Below are 17048 nucleotides of genomic sequence, written 5' to 3'. Positions count from 1 at the left end.
AGCGTTTTTTTACATCTCCTCGGTCACGTTCTCCCGGCACCGAAGTGCACAAATTCGAAAAATTTTTGTCGAAAAAATTCCCTCGATTTCGATTCGTAGAAATTCTTAGGTATGATACAGAATAGTTCTAGAAAGCCGTAATATTTGCTATTTTACGAAAAAAGGGTTATCATTTACGCGATCAGGGTTATTATTTCCACGATCACGGTTATGATTTCTGCGATTAGGTTTATGATTTCCGCGGTCAGGGTTATGATCTCCGCGGTCAGGGTTATGATTTCCGCGGTCAGGGTTATAATTTCCGCGGTCAGGGTTATGATTTCCGCCATCAGGGTTATGATTTCGAGATCAGGTTTATGATTTTCGAGATCAGGTTTACGATTTCCGAGATCAGGGTTATGATTTTCAAGATCAGGTTTATGATTTCCGAGATCAGATCTTATGGTTATGATTTTCAAGATCAGGTTTATGATTTCCGAGATCAGGATTATGATTTTCGCGATTAGGGTTATGATTTCCGCGGTCAGGGTTATGATTTCCGCCATCAGGGTTATGATTTCGAGATCAGGTTTATGATTTTTGAGATCAGGTTTATGATTTTCGAGATCAAGGTTATGATTTTCGCAATCAGGGTTATCATTTACGCAATCAGGGTTATGATTTCCGCGATCAGGGTTATCATTTCCGCGATCAGAGTTTCCATTTTCGGAAGGAAGGGGCAGTGTTGAACATAGTGTTGAGCCGAGAAGTGTCGCACCGAGCAGAGTAGAGCGGAGAAGTGTTGAGCGTAGAGTCGTGATGCGTTGTAGAAAGTTGCGTCACAGTTATTTACTGTTATCCAGCCATTGTCCAAGTATTAATTATTTATACCTCGATAAATTATACCACAGAAACGCATAGTGGAACCTATGACCCGCCATTTTAATATAACAGGTGGCTCGATAAGTTTTGTCGTTCGATACGAAATGGAGTTATTACGTTCGTCGTTTTATTTTTCTAAAGACGATACTACTGTTTGATGAGCATGCCTGAAGTTTCGCGTATATCTGTCGATTCGTTCGTACATTTGCAGTCGTTCGAAGTTGAGGTGTCACAGTATTTTTTTTTACAATGGAAAAAACGACAAAACTTATTGGACAACCTAGCAGAGCGATTATTTCGAAGTATCGTTGGTATTTGCGACAACGTGTGCTGAAAGTTTAAAATTCGTCTCGAATCGTTTCACGATTGAATAATGAACGTGCCTCGAATCCTCTCGACTGTCTTTTCACCCTGGAAACCGATCCGCCCGAATTTTTCGCGACAATTGTACCATGGATTCGTTGACGAATAGTTGGAGATATTTCGAACGCGATTGGCTCTTCGAAGGAGAAAGCTCGATGTTTCTTCCAGGATAAAACCCGACTCGCCAACCACGAGCGTTTTTACGATGGTACTGTCACGCGGATCAAGAGGTGCAACAATGCATCGAAAATGTCGTCCTCTATCGACAGCTAGCCCCGCGAATGTCTCGACTTTCGAACAATACAGTGGTTTTTACCAGCGCCAACGAGCTGGTCACCCATTCGGTTTTGTCTCTATACGAGGGACCGAACACTCCGTGTTTGGTAACTTCCCATTTGTCGGCAATTGGAAAACCTATTACCACGTTAGGAACTTTACCATCGGGAAACACGTAACGCGACAAGGAAAAATGTTCGGTTTTGTACGGCTGAAACGTCTCTCGAAATACGTTTTCCAGATTAAACAATAAGGAACGTTAGACGCGGATAAAATCACTGACGCACAAACACCGTGTAGCTAATCCCCTAATCGATAAATTCAAGCACGCTGTAGTATTTTCCTCCTTTCGGAACTACCTCCAAGGAGCGGATACGATTCACTGGGAGAATACAGGTTCGTCGTCGCTTACAGTTAAAACAAAAACTACCGGGATGCTGAAACAGTTCACCAAATGTTTTTCACCTAAAGAAATTGTAAATTTAAATAGCGAGATATATATATATATATATATATATATATATATGTATATAAAAAAGAAATCTTTACGTTTCGATCACATCCAACGTCTTCCGCGCACACTGTCCACCGAGGATGGAACTTTTCGTGGAACAAAGTTCGATACTTATTTTTGGAAAATATCGAGGAGCTTTCGTTATCAGCATCTACGATTCAACTATTGGGTTGTTCGGAAGGTTATTTCCTTTTCCAAAATGGAGAATATATAATTTAACGAAGCGTTTATACATTCTAAAAAAATCGTGTTCCATTTTCACCAAAAAAAAAAAACGAAACGACTATCCGCACAACCCAATATAATAGTACTTACGAGTGTGTGCCCAGTTCGTTTTAAATCGCGTATTGTATATTTCTGTTCGATTCGTGCACGCGGTAAAAGTATTCGAATCCTTGAAAGTCTTTTCTTGTTCCTTGTTCACGATTTCCTCGGTTAATCTCGCGAGATGCAACACAAGGTAAATATACCATTCGTTCGTGGTTTACACGACTTATCAGCGATTGGTATCTTCGTTGCGAAAAAATACCAAGGCGTGCGAATGTTTTCCGAAGAATTGATTCGCAATTGGTTCATCGTTGCTTTTTATAGCACGACTTTGTACATTTAAATGAACGAATCGTTCTGTCGAGCTCCGACACTCCGTCTATTTATAGTAAAGCGGCGAACACATTATTGTAAATTGAATCGATGAGTCGAAGAACAGTAGAAATTAAAGAATCACATCTTGAGGACGTTCGAAAAAATAGTTTTGCATTCGTTAAACTCGAGTCACTACCTGAAATTCGGGTACAGGATACTTCTTTTGAAGTGTTCTTGATCTGAACGTGTGACTCGATGCATTTTACGTGCAGTTTCGAGATTATTTGAAAATTTTTTACCATTCTTCGACACATCGATCGGACCAATCTAATAGAGCCACATCGAAGATCGATGTATCCTCGAAATTATTCGAAAATGACTCGTTTTGGACTTGTGAGTACTGTGATACGAAAATTGAGATGTAAGTCTAAGGAAAATTCGTAACTATGGTACTGCAACTTATTGAAAATCAATGGAACTCGATGGTACGTAGAACAGGATGGTTCTAACGTAACTGTCCAAAGTGGAATAGTAATCGTGCGATCAACTTTCGTGTACGGAATGAAGAAACGTTTTCGGGGGTGAGAAATCGTTGGGGATGGATAACGAGTTGACGAGAAATTAAAAATAAAATATTCCAAGAATCGAGCGCATGTAAAATTACGAGTATCACGCGAATGGTGGTTTAAGATATACGAACTATTCTAACATAACGTTATTCGCAATACCTTACTCAAACTTGCATCGTAATAAATTATTTATCCATTGCTGGAACGAATTATTTATTCAGTTACCCACCGTACAAACATCGGTGTGTTTATACAGCTAGACTTGTTGGACCAACGTAGATCGAACACAATGATCGCGTTATAGAAAATTTCTTGGGAATCTTACGACCGACATTTCGAAATAATTATCAAGAGATTAAAGAAACAATTTATGAAATGTACCGACAAAGATTACGCGAAATGGCGATGTTTATAATACCAAATAATAAAAATGTCCTTATTTTAGATCTTATCTACGTACACGTGCCCCACCCTTTCCCAAAATAACAATTTGTAATTGTGTTGTACGGTGATGATTTGTATATAAGACGGTTGGTTGGTTGACAATTCGGAATACAATTTCAGAGGGAACCAGACTATCGATTGTACTTATCAACATGAATTTCTACGTGATCTTCACCTTCCTGTTCGCAGTTTTCGTCGCTACCATGGCTACTTCTCAGCACCTGTCCAAAGGTATGTACATCTACTCGTTGAAAGTTCTAACAACGCCGAACAAAGAAAGAATCATTTTCGAGGAATTATTTTAATTTCGTACAAAACGTGAACTAACATTTGCTTTGAAAAATCTGTATTTTAGACGATTTGATAAAGGGAGAATTAGAAATCGTCAGCGCGAAAATATTATTGGATACGATCTGCGCCACATCAGGAAATAATAGTTGCAACACGTTCTGTTCCGTTGAGGGTAAAAACGGTACCTGTAATACCCAGGGAAACTGTGTTTGTACCTAGTATGTAATTTTTCAAATTTAATTCGTTCAATGTCGCGTACATTTGCGTTCGATACAGAGTTGTTCGCTGTGTGCGGAAAACGCCTAAAGGCGTTTCGAAGCCGTAATTTTTAAGCGCTAATTTATGCGTTCCGCATAGCCTTTGTATTACTTGAAATACAAATCGAGGAATTGCAAAAGTCGGATTAAAATTGAACGTACACGTGTACATCTAACCGGTATGTACACGGTTAATTGGTTTTCTTTCGTTTCAACTATATTTACGCTCAAGATTAGAAAAAGTAACGTTTGTGATTGTAAATGTTACTTACCGTTGAAGTCTCGAGAAATTATTGTCACGATACGCGCAAATATCGAACGAGTGAACTTTGTATCGATCGATGGGAGCGCATAATGGTATTCTCCTTTTTTCAGAAAATTTTAAACAACCAGACTGAACGATCGTTGTTTTGCGTTGATACTCGTGCAAAACATGGAAATATCACGAAATAGGCTTCCGTCACCGTAACAACAGTGGGTCCTTGTTTGCCAAAATTCTTTAATCTAAATGTAAACGATAACATTTTCTGTCTACGTTTAAGTTTAAAATAAATTCGAATATTATTCCTCCGTAATATTTTCGTGTAAACGTGTACTCCTATACCGTGAATAACAAACGAATATTCCATAAAAAGAGTCAATACGTCGAAATTGGTTTTTAAAACAATGGAATTTATCTCTCAATTCGAGAGAATTCGAAATGAACCAACGTCGATTGTGACTTATTTTTAGTTAAATTAAAAAAATATTTTCGTGTAATTAGGGCTCACTTATCGAACGAAAAACATGACCCAGAAGTCTGTATCGTGTATGGTTCATTGTTTCGAGATTGCATAGTACACGTTAAATATCACGTCACTTATCCGTAATTACACAAATATTCCGTTCCGTGTGGGACAAAGACAAAATGTTTCGTTTGTGTCTTTCTAAAGATCAGTACGGATCAATTGTCACGGCTGAGACTAACCATGTTAAGCGGTAGTATTAAACACGAGTGCGTGTACAATGCGTATAGATTATTTAAAAAATTGTTTCTCGGCTACCGTCACTGACATAGATAACGATATCGACGTAAGTGAAAATAGCATCTGTGTTGGAAAATCCAGAATGAACGAATCCCAGGGAAGCACATGAGCGTATGTACGAGAGATTGTTATATTTCGTACTGCAACGCACAATTAGTAGTATATATCAGGAGCCATATTGTTAGCTCCTGGAAATTTATAGGAAATTCTTGAAACGCATAAAGCATTGCATAAAGTTCCTTTTTCGAAATTTGTTACTTACTACAGCAGCAAATGGAATGTTTAAACGAAGAAAGAAAGAAGGAATAATAAAAATAATCCGTTAAGTAATTTTGAAGAAAATTAAAAGTCTTGAAATCTATGGTAATTCGAAGTTACAAAAATTAAAGAACTCACGACATACTCTTAAACGAAATTTGCGTGAAATAGCATTATTACTGCTTTTTCAACATAAACAATTCAATATCAAGGTATGTCTTCATATTTTTGCCCTCCTTAAAGAATGTAACTACTAAATTTTTAAATTGCATTTTATATCAATCAATGTAGTACAATGGTTTGCATTTATACAGAGATCCTACCTAAGTTGAAATAAACCTACTCAGAGGTGTCAATAGTTCAATAAAAAAATAAAAAGTATCAATGAAAGAGCTACATTTCAACGCACTGAGATTACAAATTAAACAGACTACGATAGACATTCGGTGCGATGACCTCTGACACGTAGCGGAAAACCATTATTGGTAATCGATTTTGCTTTGGTTGTAAATACCATTGACGCTTATGTCATTGCTGCGAACAGGAAAACCTTCTTCCAGAGTTGCAGCTGCGTGCATATTCGTCGGGGACTCACCGGAGCGTCAGAATCTCAGGGAGCGTTTGTATATAAATCGATCGTTTTACCGAACCTGTATCAGTTTCCTCTCAGTCTGTTCTCAAAGTTGAACAAAAGCCACAACGATCGCCAAGATGGTCAAGATCTACTTCCTTGCTGCTTTCCTCTTCGTAGCTGTAGCCACCGTTATGGCTGCACCCTTTGGTAAGCGAAACGTTTATCCAATTAGTCGGATTACTGTAAATTGTTGAACGTTTGAGTCCTCACCATTTTCTGATCGATATTCTTCGTTATTCGTTCCCTGTGTACTTTGAATATTATTTTACAACCTGGACTGTTCAACCTTTAATTCTCTTCCCTTGGCTAAACAGACGTTTGGATCGATCACGATATCTGGGTTACTGCGAGGCGGTTGCATCATTTTCGAATAAACTTGCAAAATTAATGGAAAAAATTGTTACCGTCCTTCTCATTTGTTGTTTCGTATTCTGCATTATTCATTTCCAGCGCAAATTGAATATCATTTTAGAATACAGAAAGTTCAAGCGAAGAGCGAAATTTAAAAAATTGTAATTTTTCCTTCGATAATTCATTTTCCACCATTGTATACAGTAGACAGAACGCGTAATATTGTTTTAAAAATTGCAGAGGGAGAGCTCGAACCCCTGGAATTGACTGTATCGGAAGAAAGTCCCGTCAGACAACGAAGGGTGACCTGCGATCTCCTCTCGATCAAGGGTTTCGCTGAACACAGTGCTTGCGCCGCGAACTGTCTCAGCATGGGCAAAGCTGGTGGTCGCTGCGAGGACGGTATCTGCCTTTGTCGCACGTACGTGACTTTCCCAATTTAATTCACTCGAACGTTGCGTACACTCGCGAGTATCTATCTGAGCGGTTTATTTCTATTTCTATATCTATCTATTTCTCCTTACAGAACTACCTTCAAGGAGCTCTGGGACAAGCGTTTCGGTTAAAGTCAACCTTTCACGCCCACACGTTGATAACTTTCCCCATAACGCGACAAAGACTGATGCCAATTTTCAGGAAACAACCGGGCGAATATCGTCCATTGAAAATACTCTGTACCTCGGTTCGCTGACATTCATCTTATTTAACATCGATGCAAGCAAACTTTGTATATAATTTAAATTAAAAATAAACGTGTCACTGTTTCCATTGAAAATTTGTTTTTAAATGTGCACCCTTGTTTCACATGTAACGGGTGGGTATCTCGAAAAATGCTTATATTGTACAACGAATTCATCTCGTAACGCACAAAAATTCATAATGGAATGTGGTTCGTGCAAAAAAAGGAGAGCAGAAAAAATGTGGGAATTTCGAAATCATCTTCACTTCGAAATTGTTCCAATTATAATAGACACAAGCTGCATAATTAAAGGACGGTTGGTTATTTGCTTCGTAAAAGGTCTTTATTCGGCTTCGCCTCCTTTCGACAAGTTTCCAACAACCGGTGTTTCAATCGCGCTTCTCTCGCACGCTATAGATATAAACTTTTCAACTCTGAGACTTCAAAGCGACGTAGCGCGCGTATCGATGTAACGTCGCCTAATGCAAACTAATAACTTTTATATTTCTCATCGTATCCTCGAAAAGGTAAATAATCAACCCCGTGAACTTTGTGGGAATCGATAGATAATCTGGAAGAATATTGTTGTTTGTAATAAACATTATCAATGTTGTTACCCTCGGAATTTTGGTACGCGTAGGTCGATAAGATAACTTCGATGATACATTTTTTGTTTTTCTCGGTGTTAAAAATTTAACACGATTGCAAATTTTAATTCACCGTTGGTCTCCCTATTGCACTTATCTACAACGATTACGACAACGGTTTCATTCTGGAATTTATTCCAGGATTATCTGTTCAAAATTGTGATTTCTTGATGAAAATTATTATCATTGCAGTTTCGGGAATGGATTTTTCCGTATGCGGTACTTTCTTAATTTTAGGAATGGGAATACATTAATATGCAGCGAATCATTGCGGTGACAATAAATACAGATAAACGTCGAAGCACGATGTATCGTATGGAGTAAAAAAATTAGCAAAGAGAAGTATCTACTCTTAAGTAGAAACGGATTTGCAAGTATTAATCTCCTCTTTGCAAATCCAAACCGTTAATTTTTCGATCGAAGTTAACGATTCTCCGAAGACAAATGAGTACCACATCGAAGGCTTCGATAGTTACTCTATGAAAGGACGTGGAACCACGTCTACACCTACCTATACGTTACTAATTAAAAGACGTTACACCACGCGAAGGACTTTACGTTTCAGAAAATATATGGTAGGACACGGAGAGGTCGCATCATTTCTCGACGAAAATCGCGCAGTTTGGAACAATCTACAACACATTGTGCCACGTTAAAAACATCCCAGTCACTTTCAACTAAACGAGTTTGCATCGATTTGAAAGCAATCATCTTGTTTCATGGAAATATGTATTATTAGGTTCGAGAGATCGAGGTTAGGGAAAATTACATTGCCACGTCGAAGATTATTGGCTTTAATATCAAAGGAAACGTAGCGATACGTCGAGCAAGTGTTCGTCGTATAGAGATGTCCAAAATCTTGAAAGCGTTTCTTTATATTCCTGTCGATAATTTCCTCGGTTAATCGTGCGACATTGTCAACACAATCATTCGTTTGTCGAATACTCGATTTAATCAGGGACTGTTTTCTCCGATACGAAAAATACGATGTTTCCAGCAACGTTTGTCCATGAATTGCAACACAAACACGCACGAAGATCGTTTCCCCGAGAAACGTACTATGATTAATTTAGCGTTGCTCTTCAATTGTGCAAGGGTCGTTGTTACGATCGATGATTTTATTCTTTCAGTTTCGCCGAGATCACGTCAATTGGAAGCATCTCAGAAATCTCGAAACTTCTAAAAATACTTGTAAATGCAATAAGACAGCTTGTTTATAATATATATCTGCGGATTAAGGAACCGAACGATAAAATCAATCGATACAGATTATCGAAGGTAGCGATAAATTTACATAATGACACATACGAAGAGAATCGTGATTTCGAATCTTATCCAACCACATGTGTCTCCAGTTTTCTCGGAATTTCGATTCTTGTACCTCAGTGGACAGTATATAAGCGGTAAAAATCGGTCGACAAGACAAAACGAAATTTCAAAGTGACCCAGACTCTCAAAGCTACGCATCAACATGAATTTCTACGTGATCTTTGCCTTTCTGCTCGTAGCTGTTGCAGCTACCATAGCTGTTCCAGACCAGGTGGCGAAAGGTTTGTACAACTATTTCTTAAAAATTGTAACAACTCTAAATAGAAAAAGAATCGTTTTCGAGACATCGTTTTATTTTTGTACGAACCGCGAACTAACATTTTGTTCGAAAAATCTGTATCTCAGACGATTCGGCAAAGGGACAATTCGAACCTCACGAAATGATTCTCGAGGAGGATAACAAAGAAAAGGGACTTACCTGCGACGTGGGAGAGTGTGCTTGCGCCATGAAATGTTGCGGTATGGGAAAACCTAGTGGTTATTGCAACAGCGGCGGGACCTGTGTTTGTTATCAGTATGTAATTTTTCAAATTTAATTCCTTCGATCTCGTGTATATTTGCGTTCGATAGAGAATCGTTCTTTGCGCGCGGAGATGTACGCGTTGCGTTCAGGATGTGTATTATTCGAAAGTCAAGTCGTAGAATTACAGTAGCTCGAATTAAAATTGAACGTATACTTGTATCTCTCACTCGTTTGTACACGGTCAATTTTAGTTTGCTGTCATTTCGACTATATTTTCGCTCAAAATTGGAAAAAGTCGTGTTTGTAATTGTAAAAGGCACTTTCGGTTGAAACGTAGAGAAATTATTGTCTCGTTACTCGCAAATATCAAAAAACTATTCTTCTTCTTTCAGAAAGTAACGAACCCTAATTCTTAACGATGGTTTTCCACTCGATTTGGGAATAAGTACCGTTGATATCTCGCGGAACATACTCGCGGGTATACCAAGAAATAGGCTCTCGTCATCGTAACAACAGTGGATCGTTGTTAGCCAAAATTCTTTAATCTCCGTGTAAACAATATCACGTTCTGTCCACGTTCAAGTTTCAAATAAATTCGAATTTTACTCGCTCGCAATATTTGCGTGTAAATGTGTATTCTTTTACTGGGAATAATAAACGAATATTCTATAAAAAAAAGTCAATACATCGAAATTAGTTTTTAAAACAATGGAATTTATCTCTCAATTCGACAGATTTCGAAATGGTCCAACCTCGATTCTCATTTATTTGTAGTTGAGTTAAAAAAATATTTTCGCGATACAATTAGCGCTCGATCATCGAATGAAAAATATATTTCAGATATCTGTATCGTGTATGGCTTACTGTTTCAAGATTGCATAGTACACGTTACGATAATTATCCGTGATTACTGAAATATTTTATTTCGCGTGGAGCAAATACAAAATGTTTCGTTCGTGTCTTTCTAAAGATCAGTATGGATCAATTTTCACGGCTCAGACCTCTCATGCGAAGCGGTAGTATTGAACACGAGTGTGTGTACATTGTGTATAGATTATTTAAAAAAATGTTTCTCGGCTACCGTCATTGACATAGATAACAGTATCGACGTAAGTGAAAATACCATCTGTGTTGGAAAATCCGGAATGAACGAATCCCAGGGAAGCACATGAGCGTATGTACAAAAGATTGTTGCATTTCGCACTGTAACGCACAATTAGTAGTATATGTCAGGGGCCATACTGTTTGCCTTTGGAAATTTCGAAAGAAAACTCGCGAAACGCATAAACAATCGAATAATGTTTCTCTTTCGAAATTTGTTACTTATTGCAGTAGCAAATGGAACATTTAACGGAAAAACAAATTGTAATACGTTGTCTCGATACAAGCGAATATATGACAAACATAAATTGATTTTAAGTTTCAATTTATGCTAATCTTGCTGATAATATTACACATTTGAATCTTGAATAATAAAAGGAATAAGGAAATAATCTGTCAAGTAATTTTGAAAAAAATTAAAAGTCTTGAAGTCGATGATAATTTGAAGTTACTCGTTTTCTTAAACTACTTTCGTGGTAGAAAAATTGAAAAAGTTACGAACTATTCTGAATAAAAATTTGCGTGAAATAGGGCTATTGATGCCATTTCGAATAAAAATGATAGTTGCTTAATTCAATATCAAGGTATGTCTTCATATTTTTGCCCTCCGTAAAGAATGTAACTTCAAAATTTTTAAATTGGATTTTATATCAATCAATGTAATACAATGGTTTGCATTTATATAGAGATCCTACCTATGTTGAAATAAACCTACTCAGAGGTGTCAATAGCTCGATAAAAAAATAAAAAGTATCAATGAAAGAGCTACATTTCAACGCACTGAGATTACAAATTAAACAGACTACGATAGACATTCGGTGCGATGACCTCTGACACGTAGCGGAAAACCATTATTGGTAATCGATTTTGCTTCGGTTGTAAATACCATTGACGCTTATGTCATTGCTGCGAACAGGAAAACCTTCTTCCAGAGTTGCAGCTGCGTGCATATTCGTCGGGGATTCACCGGAGCGTCAGAATCTCAGGGAGCGTTTGTATATAAATCGATCGTTTTACCGAACCTGTATCAGTTTCCTCTCAGTCTGTTCTCAAAGTTGAACAAAAGCCACAACGATCGCCAAGATGGTCAAGATCTACTTCCTTGCTGCTTTCCTCTTCGTAGCTGTAGCCACCGTTATGGCTGCACCCTTTGGTAAGCGAAACGTTTATCCAATTAGTCGGATTACTGTAAATTGTTGAACGTTTGAGTCCTCACCATTTTCTGATCGATATTCTTCGTTATTCGTCCCCTGTGTACTTTGAATATTATTTTACAACCTGGACTGTTCAACCTTTAATTCTCTTCCCTTGGCTAAACAGACGTATGGATCGATCACGATATCTGGGTTACTGCGAGGCGGTTGCATCATTTTCGAATAAACTTCCAAAATTAATACAAAAAATTGTTGCCGTCCTTCTCATTTGTTGTTTCGTATTCTGCATTATTCATTTCCAGCGCAAATCGAATATCATTTTAGAATACAGAAAGTTCAAGCGAAGAGCGAAATTTAAAAAATTGTAATTTTTCCTTCGATAATTCATTTTCCACCATTGTATACAGTAGACAGAACGCGTAATATTGTTTTAAAAATTGCAGAGGGAGAGCTCGAACCCCTGGAATTGACTGTATCGGAAGAAAGTCCCGTCAGACAACGAAGGGTGACCTGCGATCTCCTCTCGATCAAGGGTTTCGCTGAACACAGTGCTTGCGCCGCGAACTGTCTCAGCATGGGCAAAGCTGGTGGTCGCTGCGAGGACGGTATCTGCCTTTGTCGCACGTACGTGACTTTCTCAATTTAATTCACTCGAACGTTGCGTACACTCGCGAGTATCTATCTGAGCGGTCTATTTCTATTTCTATATCTATCTATTTCTCTTTACAGAACTACCTTCAAGGAGCTCTGGGACAAGCGTTTCGGTTAAAGTCAACCTTTCACGCCCACACGTTGATAACTTTCCCCATAACGCGACAAAGACTGATGCCAATTTTCAGGAAACAACCGGGCGAATATCGTCCATTGAAAATACTCTGTACCTCGGTTCGCTGACATTTATCTTATTTAACGTCGATGCAAGCAAACTTTGTATATAATTTAAATTAACAATAAACGTGTCACTGTTTCCATTGAAAATTTGTTTTTAAATGTGCACCCTTGTTTCACATGTAACGGGTGAGTATTACGAAGAATTCTTATACAACGATTTCATCTTGTAACGCATGAAAATTCATAATGGAAAGTGGTTCGTGCAAAAAGAGGAGATCAGACAGAATGTGGGAATTTCGAAATTATTCTAATTGTTTACGTGTTATTTATTTTCGCGAAAATAAGGCACTTTGAGTCTGTAATTTTTTAAAAAGTACGAAACGACCTTGAGATATTCTTGAAAAATTAGAAACAATAAAATTTTGTTCACAGTTACGTTCTATGTGAAAAACGACGACAAAAGTCCGCTCAAACTTTTGTTCCATCACTCGTGGTTCATTAATTATACCAAACGGTATTTGTCACGGGACAATCTATAGATTTGGTGATCGATGTAATTAATGTACTCATTATTCCGCATAATTTTGTTCGTAAATGGGACAGATATTCGTAACGAGGACTACATTGTACAGATTTACGGATAACGATGAAAATATCGCGCGTAGTTATTACTCACTGAAACAGGGCCAATCACGATTCGTGATTATAGTTGAGAATATTTACTAACAGATGGCGCGAATGAGCGATTTTGTAACCGACGTGCGAATGATACCATTCGTTTCAATAAAGAGTACACGTGCGACCGGTATCCGTCGTACGCGAATCGCGATACACGTGTGTCGTGCGAAGGAAGTCTTATCATGGTAACTCCACGATAAAAATACATTGTTGGGTCCGCGCGTAGTTATTTAAGGAAAGAGAATAGCAAATTTGTCCCTGAAATCGACCTTCCGTATCTTAACTTGAGATCCAGCTACGCGCGAACCGCTCGACAAAGACACGAAATACACACTCGAGTTATAGACTCGAACCCCGAGACTTCAAAGCGACGTTACGCGCGTATCGATGTAACGACGCCTAATGCAAACTAATGACTTTTATATTTCTCATCGTATCCTCGAAAAGGAAAATAATCGATCCCGTGAACTTTGTGGGAATCGATAGATAATCTCGAAGAATATTGGTTGTTTGTAATAAACGTTATCAATGTTGTTGCCCTCGGATTTTTGGTACGCGTAGGTCGATAAGATAACTTCGATGATACATTTTTTGTTTTTCTCGGTGTTGAAAATTTAACACGATTGCAAAAACACCGTTGGTCTTCCTATTTCACTTATCTATAACGATTACAATAACGATTTCGTTCTGGAATTTACTCGAGGATTATCTGTTAAAAATTGTGAACTCTTGATGAAAATTATTATCATTGCAGTTTCGGGAATGGATTTTTCCGTATGCGGTACTTTCTTAATTTTAGGAATGGGAATATATTAATATGTAGCGAATCATTGCGGTGACAATAAATACAGATAAACGTCGGAGCACGATGTATCGTATAGGGTCAAAAAATTAGCAAAGAGAAGTATCTACTCTTAAGTAGAAACGGATTTGCAAGTATTAATCTCGTCTTTGCAAATCCAAACCGTTAATTTTTCGATCGAAGTTAACGATTCTCCGAAGACAAATGAATACCACATCGAAGGCTTCGATAGTTACTCTATGAAAGGACGTGGAACCACGTCTACACCTACCTATACGTTACTAATTAAAAGACGTTGCACCACGCGAAGGACTTTACGTTTCAGAAAATATATGGTAGGACACGGAGAGGTCGCATCATTTCTCGACGAAAATCGCGCAGTTTGGAACAATCTACAACACATTGTGCCACGTTAAAAACATCCCAGTCACTTTCAACTAAACGAGTCTGCATCGATTTGAAAGCAATCATCTTGTTTCATGGAAATATGTAGTATTAGGTTCGAGAGATCGAGATTAGGGAAAATTATATCGCCACGTCGAAGATTCTCGGCTTTACTATGGAAGAAAACATAGTGGTACGTCGCCAACCCTACTTTAAATTGCGTATCTTGTATGTTTTACAACTTGTGTGCGCGGTACAGGTGTTCGAAACCTTGAAAACGTTTCTTTATATTCCTGTGGACGATTTTCCGCGGTTAATCTCGCGAGATGGGACATACGGTAAATACAATTATTCATTCGTCAAATATACGATTTAATCAGTGACTGTTTCCTTCGATACGAAAAATACGATGTTTCCAGCAACGTTTGTTCATGTATTGCAACACGAAGACGTACGAAGAACGTTTCCCTGAGAAATGTTAATCGATTCCAGAATTAATTTATCATTTTTCTTTATTTATAAAAGGTTCATTCTTACGAATCTATTCTCTCAGATTCGCCGAGATCACGTTAATTGGAAACATTCTAGAAGACTCGAAAATTCTAGAAGTATTCTTAAGCGCAGTAAGCCAGTTCTAATAATATATATCAGTAGATTAAGGAACCGAACGATAAAATCTACAAATATAGATTAACCAAGGTAGCCATATATTTACATAATGACGCATATGAAGAGAATCGTGATTTCAAATCTTATCCAGAAGTGTGCACCACCATTTTTCGTGGAATTTCGATTATTGTACCCTAGTGGACAGTATATAAGCGGTAAAAATCGGTGGAAAAGTCACAACGCAATTTTAGAGTGACCCAGACTCTCAAAGCTACACATCAACATGAACTTCTACGTGATCTTCGCCTTCCTGTTCGTAGCTGTCGCCGCTACCATGGCTGTTCCAGACCAGGTGGCGAAAGGTTTGTATAACTGTTTCTTAAAAATTGTAACAACTCTAAATAGAAAAAGAATCGTTTTCGAGACATCGTTTTATTTTTGTACGAACCGCGAACTAACATTTTGTTCGAAAAATCTGTATCTTAGACGACTCGGCGAAGGCACAATTCGAACCTGAGGAAATGGTTCTCGAGGAAGACAAAGAAAGAGGATTTACCTGCAGTATGGGAGAGAGTGCTTGCGTTGTCAAATGTTACACCCTGGGAAAACCCGGTGGTTACTGCAACAAAGCGGGAACCTGTATTTGTTACCAGTATGTAATTTCTTAAATTTAATTCGCTCGATGTCGCGTATACTTGAATTCGATAAAGAGTCGTTCAGTGTGCGCGTAAAACGCCTATAGGCGTTCGTAAGCTATGGCTCTTGTACGTCAATGCATGCGTTCCGCACAGGCTGTTATTCGAACAACAATTCGAAGAATTACAAATGTCGGATTGCAATTGAACGTACACGTGTATATATCGTTGTTTTGTACACGGTGGATTGGTTTTCTTTCACTTTAACTATATTTTTGCTCATGATCGGAGAAAGTGGCGTTTCTAATTGTAAAAGTTACTTACCATTGAAATCTCGAGAAATGATCGTCACGCTACGCGCAAATATCGAACGAGTAAACTTTAACATAATGGTATTCTTTTTCTTTCAGAAAATTTTGAACACCCAGACTCAACGATCATTTCTAGCCCAATTTGGAAATAAGTGACATCGATACTTGCATAACATGGAAACGCAAAGAAACAGGCTTCTGTCATCGTAACAACAATGGACCATTGTTTGCCGAAATATTTTAATCTTAATGTACCCAACGTTATACTTTGTAAACGGTTGAATTTCAAATATATTTGATTATTATTCGCACAGAAAATTTGTGTCCAAATGTACATCCCTGAGCCATTTATAACAAACGAATAGCTAAAAGTCAATACATCGTTAGTTTCTTGATTGAATTATTCAACGAAATTATTCTCATTTAAGTATTCTTATTTGTCGAACGAAAAAATGTTTCAAGTGTCTCTATCGTCTACGAATTACCGTTTTAGTTTTCTATGATACAATTCAAATATTGTGGCTAAAATTATTCATGGTTTCGTAAATACGTTATTTTTTATGGACCATTAAAATGCAAAACGTTCGATCCGTATCTTTTTAAAGATCAGTGCGGACCAAATTTGACGATAGTGATCATCGATATTAAACGGAAGTATTAAATACGCGCGCGTGTGTGTATGCAGTGCACAAATTTAGTAAAAAATAGTTTCAAAGCTACCGTCATTGACTCGAACAACGATATCGACCTAAGCGGAAATGGCATCTGTGTTGGAAAATTTATAACGAATACATACCAATTTCCACGATTGTTGTATTTCGTACCGTGAACAAGAATTAGTTGTGTATGTCAGGGGTCGTGTTCTTTGCTTTTGAAAATTCAATTGTAATTCAGCTCACGTAACGCGTAAGCAATCGCATAAAATTTGTTCGTCAATAATTGTTACTTCCAACAGTAGCAAAAGGACTGTTTCGATACAAGATAATACTTGAAACAATTT

General features: G+C 37.8%; 4 protein-coding genes across 5 annotated transcripts; all 4 read left to right on the top strand.

The window, feature by feature from the left end:
* The first annotated feature begins 6063 nt into the window (after positions 1-6063).
* Positions 6064-7200, top strand: LOC143152554 (defensin). The gene is made up of 3 exons (XM_076322843.1): positions 6064-6221; positions 6666-6846; positions 6952-7200. Exons 1-3 carry the CDS (start codon positions 6152-6154, stop codon positions 6989-6991), a joined length of 291 nt encoding a protein of 96 aa, XP_076178958.1. The 5' UTR covers positions 6064-6151; the 3' UTR covers positions 6992-7200.
* Positions 7201-8755: 1555 nt separating this feature from the next.
* LOC143152846 (defensin-A-like) lies at positions 8756-10110 on the top strand. 2 transcript variants are annotated; one of them, XM_076323406.1, is made up of 3 exons: positions 8756-9301; positions 9426-9594; positions 9936-10110. In XM_076323406.1, the coding sequence occupies exons 1-3, from the start codon at positions 9223-9225 to the stop codon at positions 9940-9942; spliced, it is 255 nt and encodes an 84-aa protein (XP_076179521.1). In that variant the 5' UTR covers positions 8756-9222; the 3' UTR covers positions 9943-10110. The 2 variants fall into 2 exon arrangements, with proteins under 2 accessions (XP_076179521.1, XP_076179520.1); XM_076323405.1 differs by lacking the exon at positions 9936-10110 and having other exon boundaries at positions 9426-9738.
* Positions 10111-11639: 1529 nt separating this feature from the next.
* Positions 11640-12776, top strand: LOC143152517 (defensin). The gene is made up of 3 exons (XM_076322762.1): positions 11640-11797; positions 12242-12422; positions 12528-12776. Exons 1-3 carry the CDS (start codon positions 11728-11730, stop codon positions 12565-12567), a joined length of 291 nt encoding a protein of 96 aa, XP_076178877.1. The 5' UTR covers positions 11640-11727; the 3' UTR covers positions 12568-12776.
* A 1896-nt stretch (positions 12777-14672) lies between these two features.
* LOC143152848 (defensin-1-like) lies at positions 14673-16360 on the top strand. The gene is made up of 3 exons (XM_076323408.1): positions 14673-15464; positions 15589-15754; positions 16148-16360. The coding sequence occupies exons 1-3, from the start codon at positions 15386-15388 to the stop codon at positions 16155-16157; spliced, it is 255 nt and encodes an 84-aa protein (XP_076179523.1). The 5' UTR covers positions 14673-15385; the 3' UTR covers positions 16158-16360.
* The last annotated feature ends 688 nt before the right edge of the window (positions 16361-17048 follow it).

This window comes from Ptiloglossa arizonensis, chromosome 11, assembly GCF_051014685.1.
Source record: "Ptiloglossa arizonensis isolate GNS036 chromosome 11, iyPtiAriz1_principal, whole genome shotgun sequence".
In the NCBI taxonomy this organism is placed as follows: domain Eukaryota; kingdom Metazoa; phylum Arthropoda; class Insecta; order Hymenoptera; family Colletidae; genus Ptiloglossa; species Ptiloglossa arizonensis.
The sequence above is the reverse complement of the archived record's forward strand: the minus strand, read 5'-3'. Positions and strand labels throughout refer to the sequence as shown.

Bases quoted from the DNA above. Each gene is read 5' to 3' on its own strand.
- LOC143152517 (XM_076322762.1), top strand. From the start codon at position 11,728: ATGGTCAAGATCTACTTCCTTGCTGCTTTCCTCTTCGTAGCTGTAGCC. The intron at 11,798-12,241 runs GTAAGCGAAACG...TAAAAATTGCAG, and splicing joins CGTTATGGCTGCACCCTTTG to AGGGAGAGCTCGAACCCCTG. The intron at 12,423-12,527 runs GTACGTGACTTT...TTCTCTTTACAG, and splicing joins GGTATCTGCCTTTGTCGCAC to AACTACCTTCAAGGAGCTCT.
- LOC143152846 (XM_076323405.1), top strand. From the start codon at position 9,223: ATGAATTTCTACGTGATCTTTGCCTTTCTGCTCGTAGCTGTTGCAGCT. The intron at 9,302-9,425 runs GTTTGTACAACT...TCTGTATCTCAG, and splicing joins TCCAGACCAGGTGGCGAAAG to ACGATTCGGCAAAGGGACAA.
- LOC143152554 (XM_076322843.1), top strand. From the start codon at position 6,152: ATGGTCAAGATCTACTTCCTTGCTGCTTTCCTCTTCGTAGCTGTAGCC. The intron at 6,222-6,665 runs GTAAGCGAAACG...TAAAAATTGCAG, and splicing joins CGTTATGGCTGCACCCTTTG to AGGGAGAGCTCGAACCCCTG. The intron at 6,847-6,951 runs GTACGTGACTTT...TTCTCCTTACAG, and splicing joins GGTATCTGCCTTTGTCGCAC to AACTACCTTCAAGGAGCTCT.
- LOC143152848 (XM_076323408.1), top strand. From the start codon at position 15,386: ATGAACTTCTACGTGATCTTCGCCTTCCTGTTCGTAGCTGTCGCCGCT. The intron at 15,465-15,588 runs GTTTGTATAACT...TCTGTATCTTAG, and splicing joins TCCAGACCAGGTGGCGAAAG to ACGACTCGGCGAAGGCACAA.